The sequence below is a fragment of the Leptonotus elevatus genome, chromosome 16, assembly GCF_054856555.1.
Source record: "Leptonotus elevatus isolate MCC_2025b chromosome 16, RoL_Lele_1.0, whole genome shotgun sequence".
Classification (NCBI taxonomy): domain Eukaryota; kingdom Metazoa; phylum Chordata; class Actinopteri; order Syngnathiformes; family Syngnathidae; genus Leptonotus; species Leptonotus elevatus.
Window position 1 is genome coordinate 10,733,934 of NC_141254.1, and position 16,880 is coordinate 10,750,813.

Sequence of the window (16,880 nt, forward strand, 5' to 3'; positions counted from 1 at the left end):
ACCCCTTGTTTAGTAGAAGTGGAGTGTCACCAATGCTGTTCATAACATTTTACTTCTTTTTTATTTTATTTTATTTTTTTACTAAAATCAGATGGCTTGTACGTTTTTATGTCTTTTATTCCTCTATGTACATTGAAATAAACAAACAAGTTGTCATCCAGTGTAAATTAGATTAACTGTATACGTATATCTATGTCCAATTTATCATTACGATATATTACACAATACAGTTGTACAATTCTTGTGGTAAAATCCACAGGGTGATAATTGCATTCACAGCTCGCTTTCGACGACCTTCATGGATTTGGAGTTTTTTTGTCCACAGATGTACGAACAGGTCACTCTGCAGTTAGGGAAATAAACATAGCTGTCTCAATGTTCGTGCAACCTAGTATTCACTTTTTAAAAAAGGAAATGCATAATGTTTACATTGTATGTATGCGAATGGACAGACTGATGTTGGCGTGTATATGCCAACTGAAGGGCCTGTTGACATTTACAGTATGTTTATGTGATTGGACAGATATTTTTCTTTACTGAGTATGTACACAATGTTTTATATTATGTCAAATGTTTTGTGTTTAGGATGCAGAGACTGCATAAAAACTAAGACCTCCCACCTTTTCCTCTTTTGAATCTGTTGAAGGGTCTCGGGAAGTGGGCACCCAAAACTCTCCGGTAGAAAGAGTGTGGCCAGGACAGACAGCATAGCCAGAGTCCCCAAGGCGATATATGGCAGATATTTGAAATAAACGTCTGTGTGGCAACAACACCAAAGTGATGACAAAGTCATCATCAACACAATTAAGTCAAACTCACGTTTGGACCCCCCAATGTCCCCCCAAAAAGAGCTTACTCATCTGTATAAGAAAGGGCGCAATGCAGCTTCCTGTTCGCGAGACCATGAGGCAAATCCCGGATGCCGTGTTCCTCAGACCCGTCGGGTACAGCTCAGCCGTGAAAGCGAACAGCAGAGACGTTCCAGCCGTGGCGGCAAACTTACCCAACATCTCCAAAGCCACCGCCAGTCCCAGGATACCTGAGGGGAAGGTCAACGACAACAATCCAAGCAAGATGGAACACAAGAAGGCTGAAGGAGCAGTACTGGCTTTGAACTACAATAGACCCCCGCTATTCGCGAGGATAGGGAACATATCCCAACTTATTTGGAGCTCAATTCGGCTTCGGTGTGCCGCTCACTCTGAGGCACCAACTGGATGGAGAAGAGCGCCAGGGCCATGATGAGGAAGATAGCCACCACGGCGAGGCGTCGTGGCAAGTGTCGAATGGCCAGACTGCAGCTCAGGTAGGCCGGCACCTCCACCACGGCGGACAGGAAGCAGCTGATGTACGGATTTGCGTGGAGCTGCGACGTGTTGAGGGACAGGCCGTAGTAGCAGATGCTCAACGCGAACCTGCCAACGTGACAGGTCGCCGTCAATGCTTGGCTATGGTGGTGGTGCTACCGTGATGGGTGTCAACTCACCACACCCAGCACAGAAGGATGGTCGTCATGGCGATGGTTCTTTTCCTCATAAGGTCCAAAACAGTGTAGCGCTCTACTGGCCTCTCCTCGTTTGCCTACAACAAAATGAAGGCTTTAATTAGAAACAATTTTAGCTGCTACCGTCTACCGCTAGCATCTTTTTATTACTTTGTTTTTTATCATTGTGGTTCTTACGCTCGATTCCTTCTTTGCCCTGGTAGCAGCTTGCCCTTAGCCTAACTCTCTCTATTGCTGTTAACATTATTTATTTATTTTTATTGTGGTTTTTATACGCTCTCCGACTTGGATTAGCTTGGTAGCTCCTACTAGTTAGACATTAGCAACTACGGTGGCCAGACGTCTGGATTTAGGCCGGACAGTCCTGACCCAACATCAGCCCCACAGCCGTTTGTCACAACTGGTCTGTATTGGCCAAGAATGGCTTCAGTTAAAAATCTCGTATATCATTGGTTCAATAAATGTAAACAAATCTCCACGTGTGGCTATCTGACTATCCGCCATTTCCTCGCTGCCTTCTTTGACAGCAGAGAAAAGGCAGCGCTAGCAAAAATGCCAAAACGCTGGACATCTTTTAATATTAAATGGACAAAAGAGCACAATTTCCGAGCCAAAAGCAGTCGAGACTGGTTTCACGGTTTCTGCACGCTTTGCCGGTGTGATGTCGACGTGAGCAGTCACGCGGTGCGGAGAAGCTTAAAGCAAGAGGCGAGCAGCACCATCATTGAAGACATTTTTTCCTTGTCATTAGTTATTCAAAATAAGTTATGTTTTGTGGCAATATAAAAAATAATTAATATCTCAGCTCCTGAAGCAGATAGATACATAATTCCAAAAACAAAAAACTGTGGCACTCACAAAAACCTAAGTTTAATATTATAAACCTTCAATGTTTTGTTTTTTAATTAACAAACAAATGTCGCATCTGCGGGTACATAACTCCATATATATTTACCTTCAACACTGGAGTGCAGTTGTAATAACATCGGGGGATCAATTCGTCGTCCATTCCGTTACAAGGCCCTCAAAATTTCAACATCCTCATTGTCTACAAACATATTTCTTAACAGTATGTCACTGTCGACTCGTTACACTGAATCAAAATCGTCCCGTGCCGTCGTCAATCGCGTCATTTATTTCATAACTCCAGCGAATCTGCATCAACCATAAATGCTTGAATAAAATTCCAGGACATGTTACGAGGCCCACGTCACTCTCTCGTGCATATTCTGATGAATTTAATCGGTTAAGAGATCAAGAATTGGTCAAAACAAATCCAAATTACTTATCCTCTCTCCCGGCTTTAACGGTAGAAGCGCGATCACACGCTCCCGGGCTTAATGGGTTAAAAACATGGTGCTGTAAATGAGTACAGTAGTACTAGTACAGACTAGTGCACAAACATGATCTATAAACCATGCAAAACTTTGTTGATGAAAATACACCGTGAGTCTGATAAACAGTGTTCCCCTCATTGTCCGCTGGGGTTAGGTTCCAAAAAATACTCACAATAAATGGAAAATGTTTTAAGGCTCTAAAACTCACCACACAGTTTATACACTTTTCTCATCGAGGCATTTAGATGTTCTCACATTTCTCTCGTTTAAACATTTTCAATGTTCAAACCTTCATAAATTTTATAAAATGGAAACATTACTGTAAAAATAAATTGCACTAAAAATAAAATCAGCGGCCATAAAAAGTGAACCGCGTTATAGAGAGGGAACACTTGTTAATTTTTTTAAATATGCCCTATTTTTTACCTTATGGAAGTGGCCTCATTAGCAACACTCCTGCCTACCACTATCATCTCTGGTTCAGGTGTTTTTTTGTTTTTGCCATTGAGATTCTTACCCGCTTTGTGTATCTTGGCGGCAGCTAGCTCTTAGCTGCTATCCGCTATCAACGAGCTTGCCTGCCTCTATCAGGTATGTGTTTTTTTGTTTGAATTGGGGTTCTTATCCGCTCTTGTCCATGGTGTGTCCTGGTGGTTGCTAGTCCTTAGCCTGCTAGGCTAGCAACTATCCCACCAACGTGAGTGGCTAGCGAGCACATTGACACAAAAGTCAAACTTGCTTGCAACTTGGAATCACCAAAGATCTTCTCTGGTGCGACCACTCTGTTCATCTGGGCAGCTTTTCTCACGATGGCCTCGGCTTCCGTTACTCGGCCTTGAGACAGCAGCCACATGGGAGACTCTGGGAGGATCCTGTCTCACAAACATTGCCAAAACAGCAAGTCAATATTGTCCCTAGGCTGTAACCCGGTGGTGTCCAAACTCGGTCCTCGAGGGCCAGAGTCCGGATGCTTACCTTCTCCAACACACCTGAAGTTCATCAGCAAGCTCTGCATAAGCCTGATAACGACCTTGTTTATTGCAAACAGGCACGTTGGAGCAGGGAAACAAACGAGTTTGGACACCACTGCTGTAGCCAATTTTGTATGCAATACCTTAAGGTGATACTTAAGTGAATGTATCTAGTTGTATCTAAATAGAAAATAACTTTGGAAGAAGTTAGTCACCTACAATAATAACAGAGTAAAACTATATTTGCTCTACTTAGTATCAAAAGCCCTTTTAAAACTATGTGAAGACCCTGTAAAATCAAGTAGAAAAAAAAATTCTAAATACACATTTAAAAAAAAAATCTCAATAGTGATATTTGTAATATTACAAGACTGCCTGTAAAATCCTTGTGCCTACCACCACAGGGGGATGTTGACGAAACACAGTAGGCCCATGGCCAGCAGGAGTGTTTTCCAGCTCCGGAAGAAGTAGGCAAAGAGCGGCAGCATCATGTAGCCCAAGGCAAACCCTATAGTCACACCCATTGACGAGTAAATCACCCGAGCGTTGCCCGTGAGGATTTCTGTGCCTGCACCAGGAAAAACAACTTGTTTGAGTTATGTGTAGAGTAAAGCAAGAGTTCTCTGACCTTTTGGATCTATCAGAGAAATTGTTTTTTCTTCCCCCACTGGATTGTGCTTAAGAAGTTGCACTGAAAAATAATATACCCAGCACATAGCAGGACAAGTAGTTGGAGATACTGCCCAGACCGTTGCAGAAGAGAAAGAAGCAGAACACCTCCCAGGACGGCGCGGCAATCTGCAGTAGCGTGAACACGCCCTGAATAATCATAGTGGCGAACAGAACGGGCCTACGGCCAAACCTAGAGAAAGATACCAAAACATTCAGTTGCAAGTTCGCAACCACTAACTGAGCAGTTTATGCAAATTCTTAAACCCCAGCAGTTACCTGTCAGAGATCACTCCAGAGATGAAGGATGCCACCAGGACACCCAGGAAGAAAATGGTGGCGGTCAATGGTTGCTTCCAATGCTGACTGCACACCAAGTCATACTGGAAATGACAATCACAATATCACTTCCGCCAAGGCATTAAAGTCATCAAGTATCAATCGTCTGGCTGTCCACACTTCCAAAAACTTTATTAAAAGTAGCTTGGGAAAAAAACATTTTTAAATTGACAATATAGAAATATAGAAAATAACACTGATCCAAAATGAGCGTAGTCTGAAGAATGCTTTGAATTAAGAAATAAAAATATTGTTATCGTCATGCATTCATCCTGAGCAAAAAAAAAACAACCTGAGAGACCACGGTGGACTGGTAGACATCAGTGTCATAGACCCAACCATCGGCGCAGTCCTCCTGCTCCAGGCTGCTGAGGTTGACGTCTCGGACTGGCAGCAGCCCATCGGCTGAGAGGTTGCGGAGCACGTCCAAACGGTAGCGGCGACAGCCGCACAGCTGGGGTTCCCCGTCCGTCACCTTGGGAGGTATGTGAAAACCTCATGACATTTTTTTTTTTGTAAATGCTGAGAGATAAACGCAATGAAATGAAATGCAATACGGCTAGGCGTGGAAAATTAATATGCCTACTTTCTTTTTGTATCTGAAACAGCATCAGGGAAGAACACTGAGATCACCACGACTGATTTCATACGATCCGTTTTAATTTTATATATGACAAAAACATGGTCTTTGCACAGGGAGGAGTGTGTAGACATTTTATATTCACTGTAAGCATTGAGAGGACCATTTCTACAACACCCTAAACATCTCATAGTTTCTTTTTTGGGGCGATAACCAGAGTACTAGTGTACCTCCAGAGGGACCGCAGCCTGCCGCCACTCCTGACTAAGATTGGCCTCAGGGATCCGGCATCGGTGCTGGGGCGTGTCAGTGAGGAACACAAACGAGAAGGCGCCCATCCCATTAGGCAAGGCTGTGGAACAGAGCAGGAAAAAAACCAACAGCTGGAAGCGACCCCACGTTCCCAGGAAGGCCACGCTGCTATCATAGTGCTGCATGGTCTGTGTCCGAAAACAAATCCACACGCCTAGTTGGTAACATGTAAGATCAAGTAAAATGGAAGATGGACTGCCCACAACAGACAATCGACCTCCAAAATGGGAGGATCCAACCCAGCCTCCACCCCTTGTTTAGTAGAGGTGGAGTTTATTGTGAATGTTTCAAGTCCATGGATCACAGTTTTGTGTGGTTCTTATCACCACTGTCAGGTGTCAATAGGTACAAAAAATATATACCTGAGAGCTAGCTAGCCCGCTTGCTAGATACTGTAGCGATCTAGCTAGTATAATACAGTGTGTAGACATTTTATATTCACTGTAAGCATTGAGAGGACCATTTCTACAACACCCTAAACATCTCATAGTTTCTTTTTTGGGGAGATAACCAGAGTAGTAGTGTACCTCCAGAGGGACCGCAGCCTGCCGCCACTCCTGACTAAGATTGGCCTCAGGGATCCGGCATCGGTGCTGGGGCGTGTCGGTGAGGAACACAAACGAGAAGGCGCCCATCCCATTGGGCAAGGCTGTGGAACAGAGCAGGAAAAAAACCAACACCTGGAAGCGACCCCACGTTCCCAGGAGTAGACTTACTAGATACTCCGACCTGGGCTGGAAAAAATAAACGTAGCCTATTGTGAAATTTGAGCGTGTCAACCTTCCGAGTTCATTGTGGCTTTGGAGTTTGAACAACTTTGAGGAAACTGGTCTACTATACGGCATCTAAGGAGGGGAAGCAGTCCACTATCAACAGTACTGTGCTGACCTTGATGTTGTGAGATGGTGGAGAGAATACTTCGAAGTCTTCTTCAGTCCACCAACATAATTTCCAATGAAGAAGCAGAGTCTGAAGAATCCGAGACAGGCTCTGTCATCTCTGGGGTTGAAGCCGCCAAAGTGGTTAAAATAATCCTTGGTGGCAGGGCCCTAGGGTAAATGAGGTCCACATGGAGCGCCAAAAAGCTCTGGATGTTGTGGGGTTTTCTTGGTAGACATGCCCTCTGCTGCAACATCAAATTGACAATTGAGGACAGTGCCTCTGGTATGAGATTGAGAGTGAGATAGTGGCCCCCTTTTTAAGAAGGGACCGGAGGGGCCGGGGTGTTCCAAATACATCGGTATCACACTCCTCGGCCTCCCTGGTAAGGTCTACTGTAATTGGGGGTGCTGGAGATGAGGGTCTGTTGGGAAGTCGAATCTCAAATAGAACAGTGGACCAAGTCTACACCCTTAGCAGGGTTCTGGAGGATGCATGAGAGTGGACTTGGAAAAGGCATTCACCAGTGTCCCTCAGAGGATCCTGTGGCGGTGCTTCAGAAGTTGGGGGTACTTTGTTCTGCGTTGCTGACAGTTTCCAGGGTTGGACTGACATTTGTCACCAATGCTGTTCATAACATTTTACTTCTTTTTTCTTTTTTTCTTTTTTTACTAAAACCAGATGGCTTGTACGTTTTTATGTCTTTTATTCCTCTATGTACATTGAAATAAACAAACAAGTTGTCATCCAGTGTAAATTAGATTAACTGTATACGTATATCTATGTCCAATTTATCATTACGATATATTACACAATACAGTTGTACAATTATTGTGGTAAAATCCACAGGGTGATAATTGCATTCACAGCTCGCTTTCGACGACCTTCATGGATTTGGAGTTTTTTTGTCCACAGATGTACGAACAGGTCACTCTGCAGTTAGGGAAATAAACATAGCTGTCTCAATGTTCGTGTAACCTAGTATTCACTTTTTAAAAAAGGAAATGCATAATGTTTACATTGTATGTATGCGAATGGACAGACTGATGTTGGCGTGTATATGCCAACTGAAGGGCCTGTTGACATTTACAGTATGTTTATGTGATTGGACAGATATTTTTCTTTACCGAATATGTACACAATGTTTTATATTATGTCAAATGTTTTGTGTTTAGGATGCCGAGACTGCATAAAAACTAAGACCTCCCACCTTTTCCTCTTTTGAATCTGTTGAAGGGTCTCGGGAAGTGGGTACCCAAAACTCTCCGGTAGAAAGAGTGTGGCCAGGACAGACAGCATAGGCAGAGTCCCCAAGGCGATATATGGCAGATATTTGAAATAAACGTCTTTGTGGCAACAACACCAAAGTGGTGACAAAGTCATCAACACAATTAAGTCAAACTCACGTTTGGACCCCCCAATGTCCCCCCAAAAAGAGCTTACTCATCTGTATAAGAAAGGGCGCAATGCAGCTTCCTGTTCGCGAGACCATGAGGCAAATCCCGGATGCCGTGTTCCTCAGACCCGTCGGGTACAGCTCAGCCGTGAAAGCGAACAGCAGAGACGTTCCAGCCGTGGCGGCAAACTTACCCAACATCTCCAAAGCCACCGCCAGTCCCAGGATACCTGAGGGGAAGGTCAACGACAACAATCCAAGCAAGAGGGAACACAAGAAGGCTGAAGGAGCAGTACTGGCTTTGAACTACAATAGACCCCCGCTATTCGCGAGGATAGGGAACATATCCCAACTTATTTGGAGCTCAATTCGGCTTCGGTGTGCCGCTCACTCTGAGGCACCAACTGGATGGAGAAGAGCGCCAGGGCCACGATGAGGAAGATAGCCACCACGACAAGGCGTCGTGGCAAGTGTCGAATGGCCAGACTGCAGCTCATGTACGCCGGCACCTCCACCACGGCGGACAGGAAGCAGCTGATGTACGGATCCGCGTGGAGCTGCGACGTGTTGAGGGACAGGCCGTAGTAGCAGATGCTCAACGCGAACCTGCCAACGTGACAGGTCGCCGTCAATGCTTGGCTATGGTGGTGGTACTTCCGTGATGGGTGTCAACTCACCACACCCAGCACAGAAGGATGGTCGTCATGGCGATGGTTCTTTTCCTCATAAGGTCCAAAACAGTATAACGCTCTACTGGCCTCTCCTCATCTGCCTACAACGTACAACGATTATTAGCATTTAGCTAACTGTCCTTGATTGCATGTATTCTACACATGCTGGCCACAATTTTCCAAAACAAAACCCTGAATTAGACATGAGTTTAACCACTAGCCAGTAGCCACTACCACCTTTCAACATGCAACTTAAAAAACAACAACAATTTTCATTGTGATTCTCATCTGCTCATTTGGTTGTTCCCTTGTAGCTGCTCGCCCTTAGCCTGGTGTTAGAAAAACATTTTTTGTTTTTCACGTGTTCACAATGTTGATTATCAAACTCAGACAATGAGATCGGTGAAATCAGGATTTATTTTACATAAGCTTATGGACACATGGAGTTGCAGCCAAACGCCGCCATTTTCCCCCGCATGTGTGCCCTTCCTCCTCTGAGCAAGTCACCAATATAATTTCGTGATTCTTCAAACCCCTCCCCGTCTTCTTCGTCCAATCCTCAGCCGTTCTTCTCCTTCCCAGACAGTCACATGATACATCAATACACTCACCAAACTTCCCCCTCCTACAATGATGTTATGCAGAGATCAAGATAATAATTTGAGTTGTTTTTCCAAAGCAGACCTGCTGACGCCTAGTTTAAACAGAGATCTAATTAACACATTCGCTCTGCTCTCAGTACTGTGAAGAGAAAAAAACCCTCTTGCTCAACTGGTTTTGTAAAGACAAAGTATTCTATTTAACACATCACCTTAAATTCCTCCACAGAGACATACTGAGTAAATTAAAGCAATTTTGTCCACTTCTAAATAGTAATATTATAAATCAAACAGTTATAATTAATTAATTCCTTCATTTCACTGGTTAGCAACTAGCAATTATTCCACCTGCCACTACCATCTTCTTACTGCTTAGCTGTTGTTGTTGTTGTTTGATGTCATTGCTCTAATCCGCTGTCCTTGCATTATCCTGGAAGCTGCCAGCTTCCCTTCCACCTGCTGCAAGCATCTTTCAAGCAATCAGCCGGGGTTTTTTTGTCATTGTGGTACTTATCTGGAATCCATTTCACAAAGCAGGTTTAGTGAGAACCCCGAGTCAAAAAACCCTGAAATGTGGGAAACTGCGTCTTCCGTTTCAGAAAGGGAAGTAACTGAAACGAGAAAAATAGGTCATTTAGGCTCTCAGTCAGTTACCCTAGTAACAGAGTCCATGAACTTTAACCTGGTCGGTTGCAGGTTTATCACAATGAACCTTGAGTTTTTCTCTGTCCCTGCCTCCTTTCAGCCACACACAGACATTTGATTTCTTCATTCAGTCCGCTGCTGCGAGTTTTTACGTAAATATGCCTATAGTCTATAGTATAAAGTCCACTTTTATCATGAAAATAAAAGCTGATTGTTAAACGCAGTACAGTGGAACCTTTTGTTATTTCATCAGAAATAACACATACACAACTTAATCCGTCCTCACACAGCATATATTGTGTGTTGCGCTCCGTTTTTTTCCCTTATACCCGTTTGAATAATGTTTTTATATTTCATCTTAAGTCAAGTGCACTTCTCCCCTGCAGGATTGCACCTAAAAGAAATAATTTAATGAGCTACCCTTCAACAGGTTTCCCCTGTAATATTATTGTGATTGCAAAGGACTACATTTAAATTGACGCATTGACAATTGCAGCAACGTTCTCCAACGTCGCCTCCCTCTATGGTGTGCTGCTGCGGTGTTGCACTTTCTTTTTGTTCAAATTCGCCATATGATCACATTAAGATTTCCAGTTGAGAGGGGGTAAAAAAACTGTTTCCCAGGTGCCAAGGTCTTTTTAGTGTGTTGGTAACTCCAGTTAAAACTACTCTGCGTTGATCAAACTAATTCAAATCAGCTGTCCTGGAATCGAAAACGCAGCGTTTCCTATCTCAGTGTAGGTCAACTCGCTGTTCAGGGTTAGTCTGAGTGTTTGTTGAACCTGCCTTGTGAAATGGACCCCTGGTCTCCTCATTGATGTTTACAAACACAAACTTGCATGAAACTTGGAATCGCCAAAGATCTTCTCTGGTGCAATCACTCGGTTCATCTTGGCGGCTTTTCTCACAATGGCCTCGGCCTCAGTCACTCGGCCCTGAGACAGCAACCACATGGGAGATTCTGGGATGATCCTGATACACACCCACACACAGATACACACACAAAGTGACAAAGGGACATTTTACTCTAGTTGTTTAGTCTCTACTCGTTACATTTTTCAACATGACATAAAAGCGATATTGATAGAAAAGCAAAGTACTGACTGGTGAAGATTAAAATTAGAGTAAGGAAGTATTTGTAGTCCATTACATGACAAGATTGCCTGTGACATCTTTGTGCTTACTACCACAGGGGCAAGAAGAAGAAACCTGGCAGCGCCAGCGCCAGCAGCAGCATCCTCCAGTTCCGGAGGAAGAAGGCAAAGAGCGGCAAGATCATGTAGCCAAAGGCGAACCCCAGACACACGCCTGTCGACGAGTACGCCACCCGAGCGTTGCCTGTGAGGATTTTTGTGCCTAAACCAGCAAAAGTAGCTCATTGGATTTATTGCATCATAAAAGGTTTTCATACTTTTTGGACCTAAAGGTGAAAGTAATTTCTGGTTTTGACTTTATTTCCCCTGATACAAAACCCAACAATGCCCAGCCATTTTTCCAAATATTGACTTGTATCATCTTCCACATAAAAGACAGATAATGTGAAAATAAAGTCTGGCTTCCACTCATGTCCCTTTTGTCAAACATGTTTGTTAAATTCCGAGCTTTTCTATTATTAGTAGCTAATGCTATTGCCTGTTACAAGCATACAAAACAGGCAGATTGTTAAAGTAGTCAAACGACATTTCATCACATTTTGAAATCAAAATAATCCTCACAAATCAAATTACAACAATCCAAAATCCAATTACTTTCACTGAGCGGAGAGCAAGACCGCCATTTTGACTTGTGACGTAAGCTAGGAATTGTCCATAGGTTAATTCAAGAAAAAGAGTCAATCCCAGTACTACCCCTTATCTTTTGTTTCACTCCTTAGCCCTCAGATTTGTGCGTTCACAAGCAAGGTGCGTACAGACTTTTAACACGAATCTGGACCTCCTTAGATGTGAAACTCAACCCCCTCGACAAAAATAGCAAGCAAAAAAAGAAGAAGAGGGAAACACAAATTAAAGTAATATTTATGGATTTTCATAGTAATGACATTATTTTATTGTACCCAATGTAAATATTAGTCATGATTTGAGGTGTTAGTAAATGGCCACTATAGAGCTAGGTGACAAGCCGCCATAGCAAATTAGCAACACCGATGCTAGAAGCTAGGTAATGTCACTTCAGAATACTGCGACAAATTGATTTTCTTAGTAATGACACTCGTGGTTTTATTAGATATTGTTATGCACCATTTGGTACAAAAATATTAGCCGTGTTTTGAGGTGTTATATGCAATAGAGCTGGCTGACACGCTGCTGTAGGAAAATTGCAACACCATCCCTAGAAGCTAGGTCGTGATGTCGCTTCGGAATGCTGTGACAAGTTATCATATGCCGCTAGCATCTTTCACTTGTGGTTTTATTAGCTATTCTATCATTTGATACACAAGGTAAATATTAGCTGTATTGGGAGTTGTTAGTATACACTTGCGAGCTGACTGACACGCTGTCATAGGGGGGGAAAAAACACCATCGCTACAAGCTAGGTAGTGATGTCGGCTTTTCATACTTTAGCTGACCGTTCTCAACATCCAGCTGACTTTTTAATCCTGGGTATGTTTAGCTGATAGCACCTCAGTCTTTGTTTTCATCCAATTGCCTTTCTGAAATGATTTATGTACAACAACAACAAATTCTATGGGGCTGTAAATGAACTACTATAACATTCGTGCCCGGCTCGAGCAACACCTACTCAGGCTTTAAAGTCCAGCACGCTGACTGCTGACTCGACTCCAAGGTGTGAATTTTTACTACAGTATGCTTGTTCAGCACAAGATGACGTTATTGTAAAATAATATACCCAGCACGTAGCAGGACATGTAGTTGGCGATATAGCCCAGACCGTTGCAGAAGAGAAGCAAACAGAACACCTCCCATGACGGTGCGGCGATCTGCAGCAGCATGAAGACGATCTGAATGGTTAAACTGGCAAACAGAACTAACTGGTTTACGGCCAAACCTAGAAAAACAAACAAAAAATACTCAAGTCGCAAACAGTCACCTGGTACCTATATCCTGTGAATAGTTTGTCCTCTGCAAGTACCTGTCAGAAATCACTCCGGAAATAAAGGACCCGACCAGGATCCCCAGGAAGAAAATGGTGGCGGTAAATGGTTGCTTCCAACTTTGACTGCACACCAAGTCATACTGGAAGTGCATAATTGACAATGTCACTCCTGCCGAGTAGCTACAGTGACTTTTAAAATAAAATCTGTTTTTGGTTATAAATATGATTTATGATTATTTTAGTAGTAATATTTAGACTTGGAAGAGAGTAAAATAAAGAACTCACTCAAGGGTTGAGGAACAAACTCACGACCTTCAGCTTGGGAGACAACCGATCGACGCCCTGCTGTATGCTAGTATATCGTTCGTGCCAGCTTGAATCTTCATAACTTCAAGACCAAAAAAATCTTGGCGCTAAGCAAACAGTAGAAGTGGCGTAGCTCAGGCGGTACTGCGGCCGTCTCCCAACTTGAAGGTTCCAAAACCCTTGAGTGACTTTTGCTTTTGTTTTTTCCCATTCTTTATTTTACTCTCTTCTGCATGTAAATATTACTCCAAAACGGAGTCTATTTGGTCCCACTCAAAATAGAGTCCAATTTACTCTACAGAATTTACTGTGCAGTCACTATCGTCACCTTCCCCGTCTTGGCCTTCATCCTCATGGGGATGGCTAGTGTTTAAGTTGCTTCAGCGTGTGCTACCCGCTAATGTCAAAACAATGGAACCGGTTACCCGATGATTTTTATTTTATTTTGCCGACTTCCCAAAGTCTATCAAAAGGGTTTGGACTCTTACAACTCAAACAGAGTTGAAAATGTTTTTGTCCTGGCAGGTGGAAGTCTGAAAGGCAAAGTACAGGCTTCACCGAAAATACGAGGTAGAGGTAAGTATCTCGCTAACATGTGGTTGTTGTTAAGCTAACTTTACTGTATCTGTGTAACGTCAACAGGTTGTTGTTTTTTAACTTGCTTTATTAGAATGAGTACCTACAGTTTCTTAACTTAGCTGCAGCTCCTGCTGCTGTCAAAACAGAAGTTATGTCTATTTATTTGTACGCCAATTTTTTTATCAAACATGGCCCTTGTCTGACCTTTTTTAATTTGCAGATTTGAACTTTTCAGTGAAGAAAAAAAACCCGGTGTGAATGTCTCAACCATCCTCTACACTGATCCCCAGTGATATGCTGGACTAATTTTGACAATTGAACAGATGATTTAGCATATTTATGATTTACACACTGAAATACTGCTGACATGTTTTGGAGGGGACAACCATTCGACTAAAAAAAAAAAAACTAATCCCGTTTGATCAGCAAGATCTATTCATTTGGAAAATGTGCTAAATGTGGGCACATTGTGCTAACTGTAGGCTAAATGTAATGTACACAGCTATTTGCACAGATCCACTCAGGCAATTGAGACATGTACTAAGACATTGGCAATTTGATAAAAGCAATGAGAAATGCCATTCAGTTGACACCAATTGTACGGTGGTTTTGGGATTTGTACATGGTATTTTGAAAATGTCATCTCAGTTTCAAGAAATGTGCCAAACCTATGGAGAAAAACTGTAAGATTGCCTATACACACTATAACCACACTGCTCTTTTCTTGATATTTTATTAGTTTTTTAGTCACAATTCTGTAGAATTTATTGTTTAAATTCATTTTTTGGGAACTGTTGAACAGCATCCTTGAGGGTCTTGAAAGGCGCTTCTAAATTTAATGAATTATTATTATTATATGATATGTCATTATGGAGTGAGGCATTTGTGTGACGAATATTCACAAATATAAAACACCCTGTATAGCCTGCACATAATTTGAATTATTGTATAATATATCTATATATAAAAATCAAATTTATTTGATATAAAAAAAAATTAAGTAATGAAAATAGTTACTTATTTGCCTGGTAACGAGTTACTTTTATTATGAAGTAATTAAATTACTTCTTAAGCAAGTAACGAGTAACTATAGCCTAACAAATTACTTTTTTAAAGTAACGTTCCCAACACTGCATTTAACATATGTTTTGAATACAGTCGTTTATTTTGAGCTAGAGCCTATCCCAGCTGGCTTCGGGCAGTAGGCGAGGTACACCCTGAACTGGTTGCCAGCCATTTGCAAGGCACACAGAGACGAACAACCATCCACACACACAATCACACCTATGGACAATTTGGAGTGTTCAATTAACCTGCCATGCATGTCTTTGGAATGTGGGAGGAAACCGGAGTACCCGGAGAAAACCCACGCAAGCACGGGAAGAACATGCAAACTCCACCCAGGAAGGCCGAAGCCTGGACTCGATCTCACGTCCTCTGCACTGGGAGGCAGACGCGGTTACCAGTCATCCATCGTGCCACCCGTGTTAGTCACCTTGTGCAAAAATTTTTTTTTAAAAATGACCTCGGAAACCACAGTGGACATGTAGACTTCCGTGCCGTAGACCCATCCATCAGCACAGTCCTCCTGCTCCAGGCTGCTCAGGTTGACATCGCGGCCTGGCAGCAGCCCACCGGCGGAGAGGTTGCGGAGCACGTCGAACCGGTAGCGACAGCAGCGGCTTGGCTGCGGCTCCCCGTCTATCACCTACAAAGGACACAAACTCAAGACATTTTGTATTAATGCAGAGAGGTGGACGTTCATGCAATACGGCTAGTTGTGTGTGGATAGGCTGTGCCTAATTCAGTTTTGTATCCGAAACATCAGTCCCCCCAAAAAAAGCCAGGAGTAGCCTACTAAAAAAGTTGAAGTTATAAGAGGGTGTGCACACTTCTGCAACTACATTTTCTCAGTTTATTTTATTTTTTACAGTGAATGCAGAGTGTAGTAGTTGTACCTCAAGAGGGACCGCAGCCACTCGCCACTCCAGGGTGAGGTTGGCCTCGGGGATCTGGCATCGGTGCTGGGGTGTGTCGGTGATGAACACCAGTGAGAAGGTGCCCGTACCGTTGGGCAAGATGGTGGAGCAGGGCAGGAAGAAAACCATCAGCTGGAAACGACCCCACGTAACCAGGAAGGCCACGCTGCTATCATAGTGCTGCATGGTACATGGGAAGTGGAACTTCTTCTGGGAAAATATCCAAAGGCACAGTTGTAAATGTGTAAAATATTTCAACAGGATACAAAGTAAATATGTACTCAAAGATTTCAGTGTTAAAAAAATTAATAAAAAACAAGATGTGCAATCCCTAAATCAACACACAAAATACATATTACCCCTATTGCATGTAAATAAATGAAAATACGACTGTAATTGGCTACGGAATTTTAGTGAATAAACACTCACATATGAGCGCTTTAAGACCAATGTCAGGACTTTTTCATTTTTTTTCATTTTTTACACGTGTCATGTTTGGGTTCCGTTTTCCTTGTGTGTTCTCACTTGGTCTTGTTAAGTGTGTAATCCTGCCCTTCCTCGTGTGAACCAATCAGTGCCCTCAGCCACTTGTGTTTTGCCCCCAAGTGTGTCTTGTTGTGTCATTACTAGCGTCTGTGTATTTATTAGTCTCCTGTCTCCCCTCCGTCTGTGTTGGTTCATTGTCTTTTCCTCATGTCATGCTGCCCGTTTTTGCCTTGTTGTCCCCCCCCCCCCATGTTTGGTTTTTCCTTGCAATTTGGATCTCGCTTTTTGTTTTGTAGAAATTAAAATCCCCTTTTTGCACTTCACCTTCGCCTCCTTGCCCTGCTTCCCTGCGACTGGGTCCTCCACCAAACAAAGCCCTCTTGACAGAATGAACTTGAAGGTGCGGCAGACGCGGTTCGTGGACTCGAGGCTTGCTACTGTTAAGTTATTAACATTGTTTTTCAGTTTCAATTTATATTTTAGCCGTTTTGGATTTAGTTATAGCAGTATGGCTCAATGAATAGAATTGTATTATCTGTCTCACTCTCAGAAGAAGGGCAACGGGTTTATTCCA

At 42.9% G+C, this 16,880-nt stretch overlaps 1 protein-coding gene and 1 pseudogene across 1 annotated transcript; both read right to left on the reverse strand.

The window, feature by feature from the left end:
- Nucleotides 1–138: 138 nt before the first annotated feature.
- On the reverse strand, nt 139–5,837 carry LOC147160690 (solute carrier family 22 member 4-like). The gene is made up of 12 exons (XM_086097786.1): nt 5,631–5,837; nt 5,113–5,295; nt 4,761–4,864; nt 4,520–4,674; nt 4,209–4,380; nt 3,588–3,713; nt 3,294–3,297; nt 1,487–1,581; nt 1,201–1,415; nt 857–1,039; nt 621–756; nt 139–343 (listed from the first exon to the last, which is right to left on the reverse strand). The coding sequence occupies exons 1-12, from the start codon at nt 5,835–5,837 to the stop codon at nt 274–276; spliced, it is 1,650 nt and encodes a 549-aa protein (XP_085953912.1). The 3' UTR covers nt 139–273.
- A 1,617-nt stretch (nt 5,838–7,454) lies between these two features.
- Nucleotides 7,455–16,006, reverse strand: LOC147160691 (solute carrier family 22 member 4-like; annotated as a pseudogene).
- Between the last annotated feature and the right edge of the window lie 874 nt (nt 16,007–16,880).

Coding starts and splice junctions, on each gene's coding strand:
- LOC147160690 (XM_086097786.1), bottom strand. CDS start 5,837: ATGCAGCACTATGATAGCAGCGTGGCCTTCCTGGGAACGTGGGGTCGC. Junction 1,416..1,486: donor ATCCTTCTGTGCTGGGTGTG/GTGAGTTGACAC, acceptor TCACGTTGGCAG/GTTCGCGTTGAGCATCTGCT. Junction 344..620: donor CAGATTCAAAAGAGGAAAAG/GTGGGAGGTCTT, acceptor CCCTAACTGCAG/AGTGACCTGTTCGTACATCT.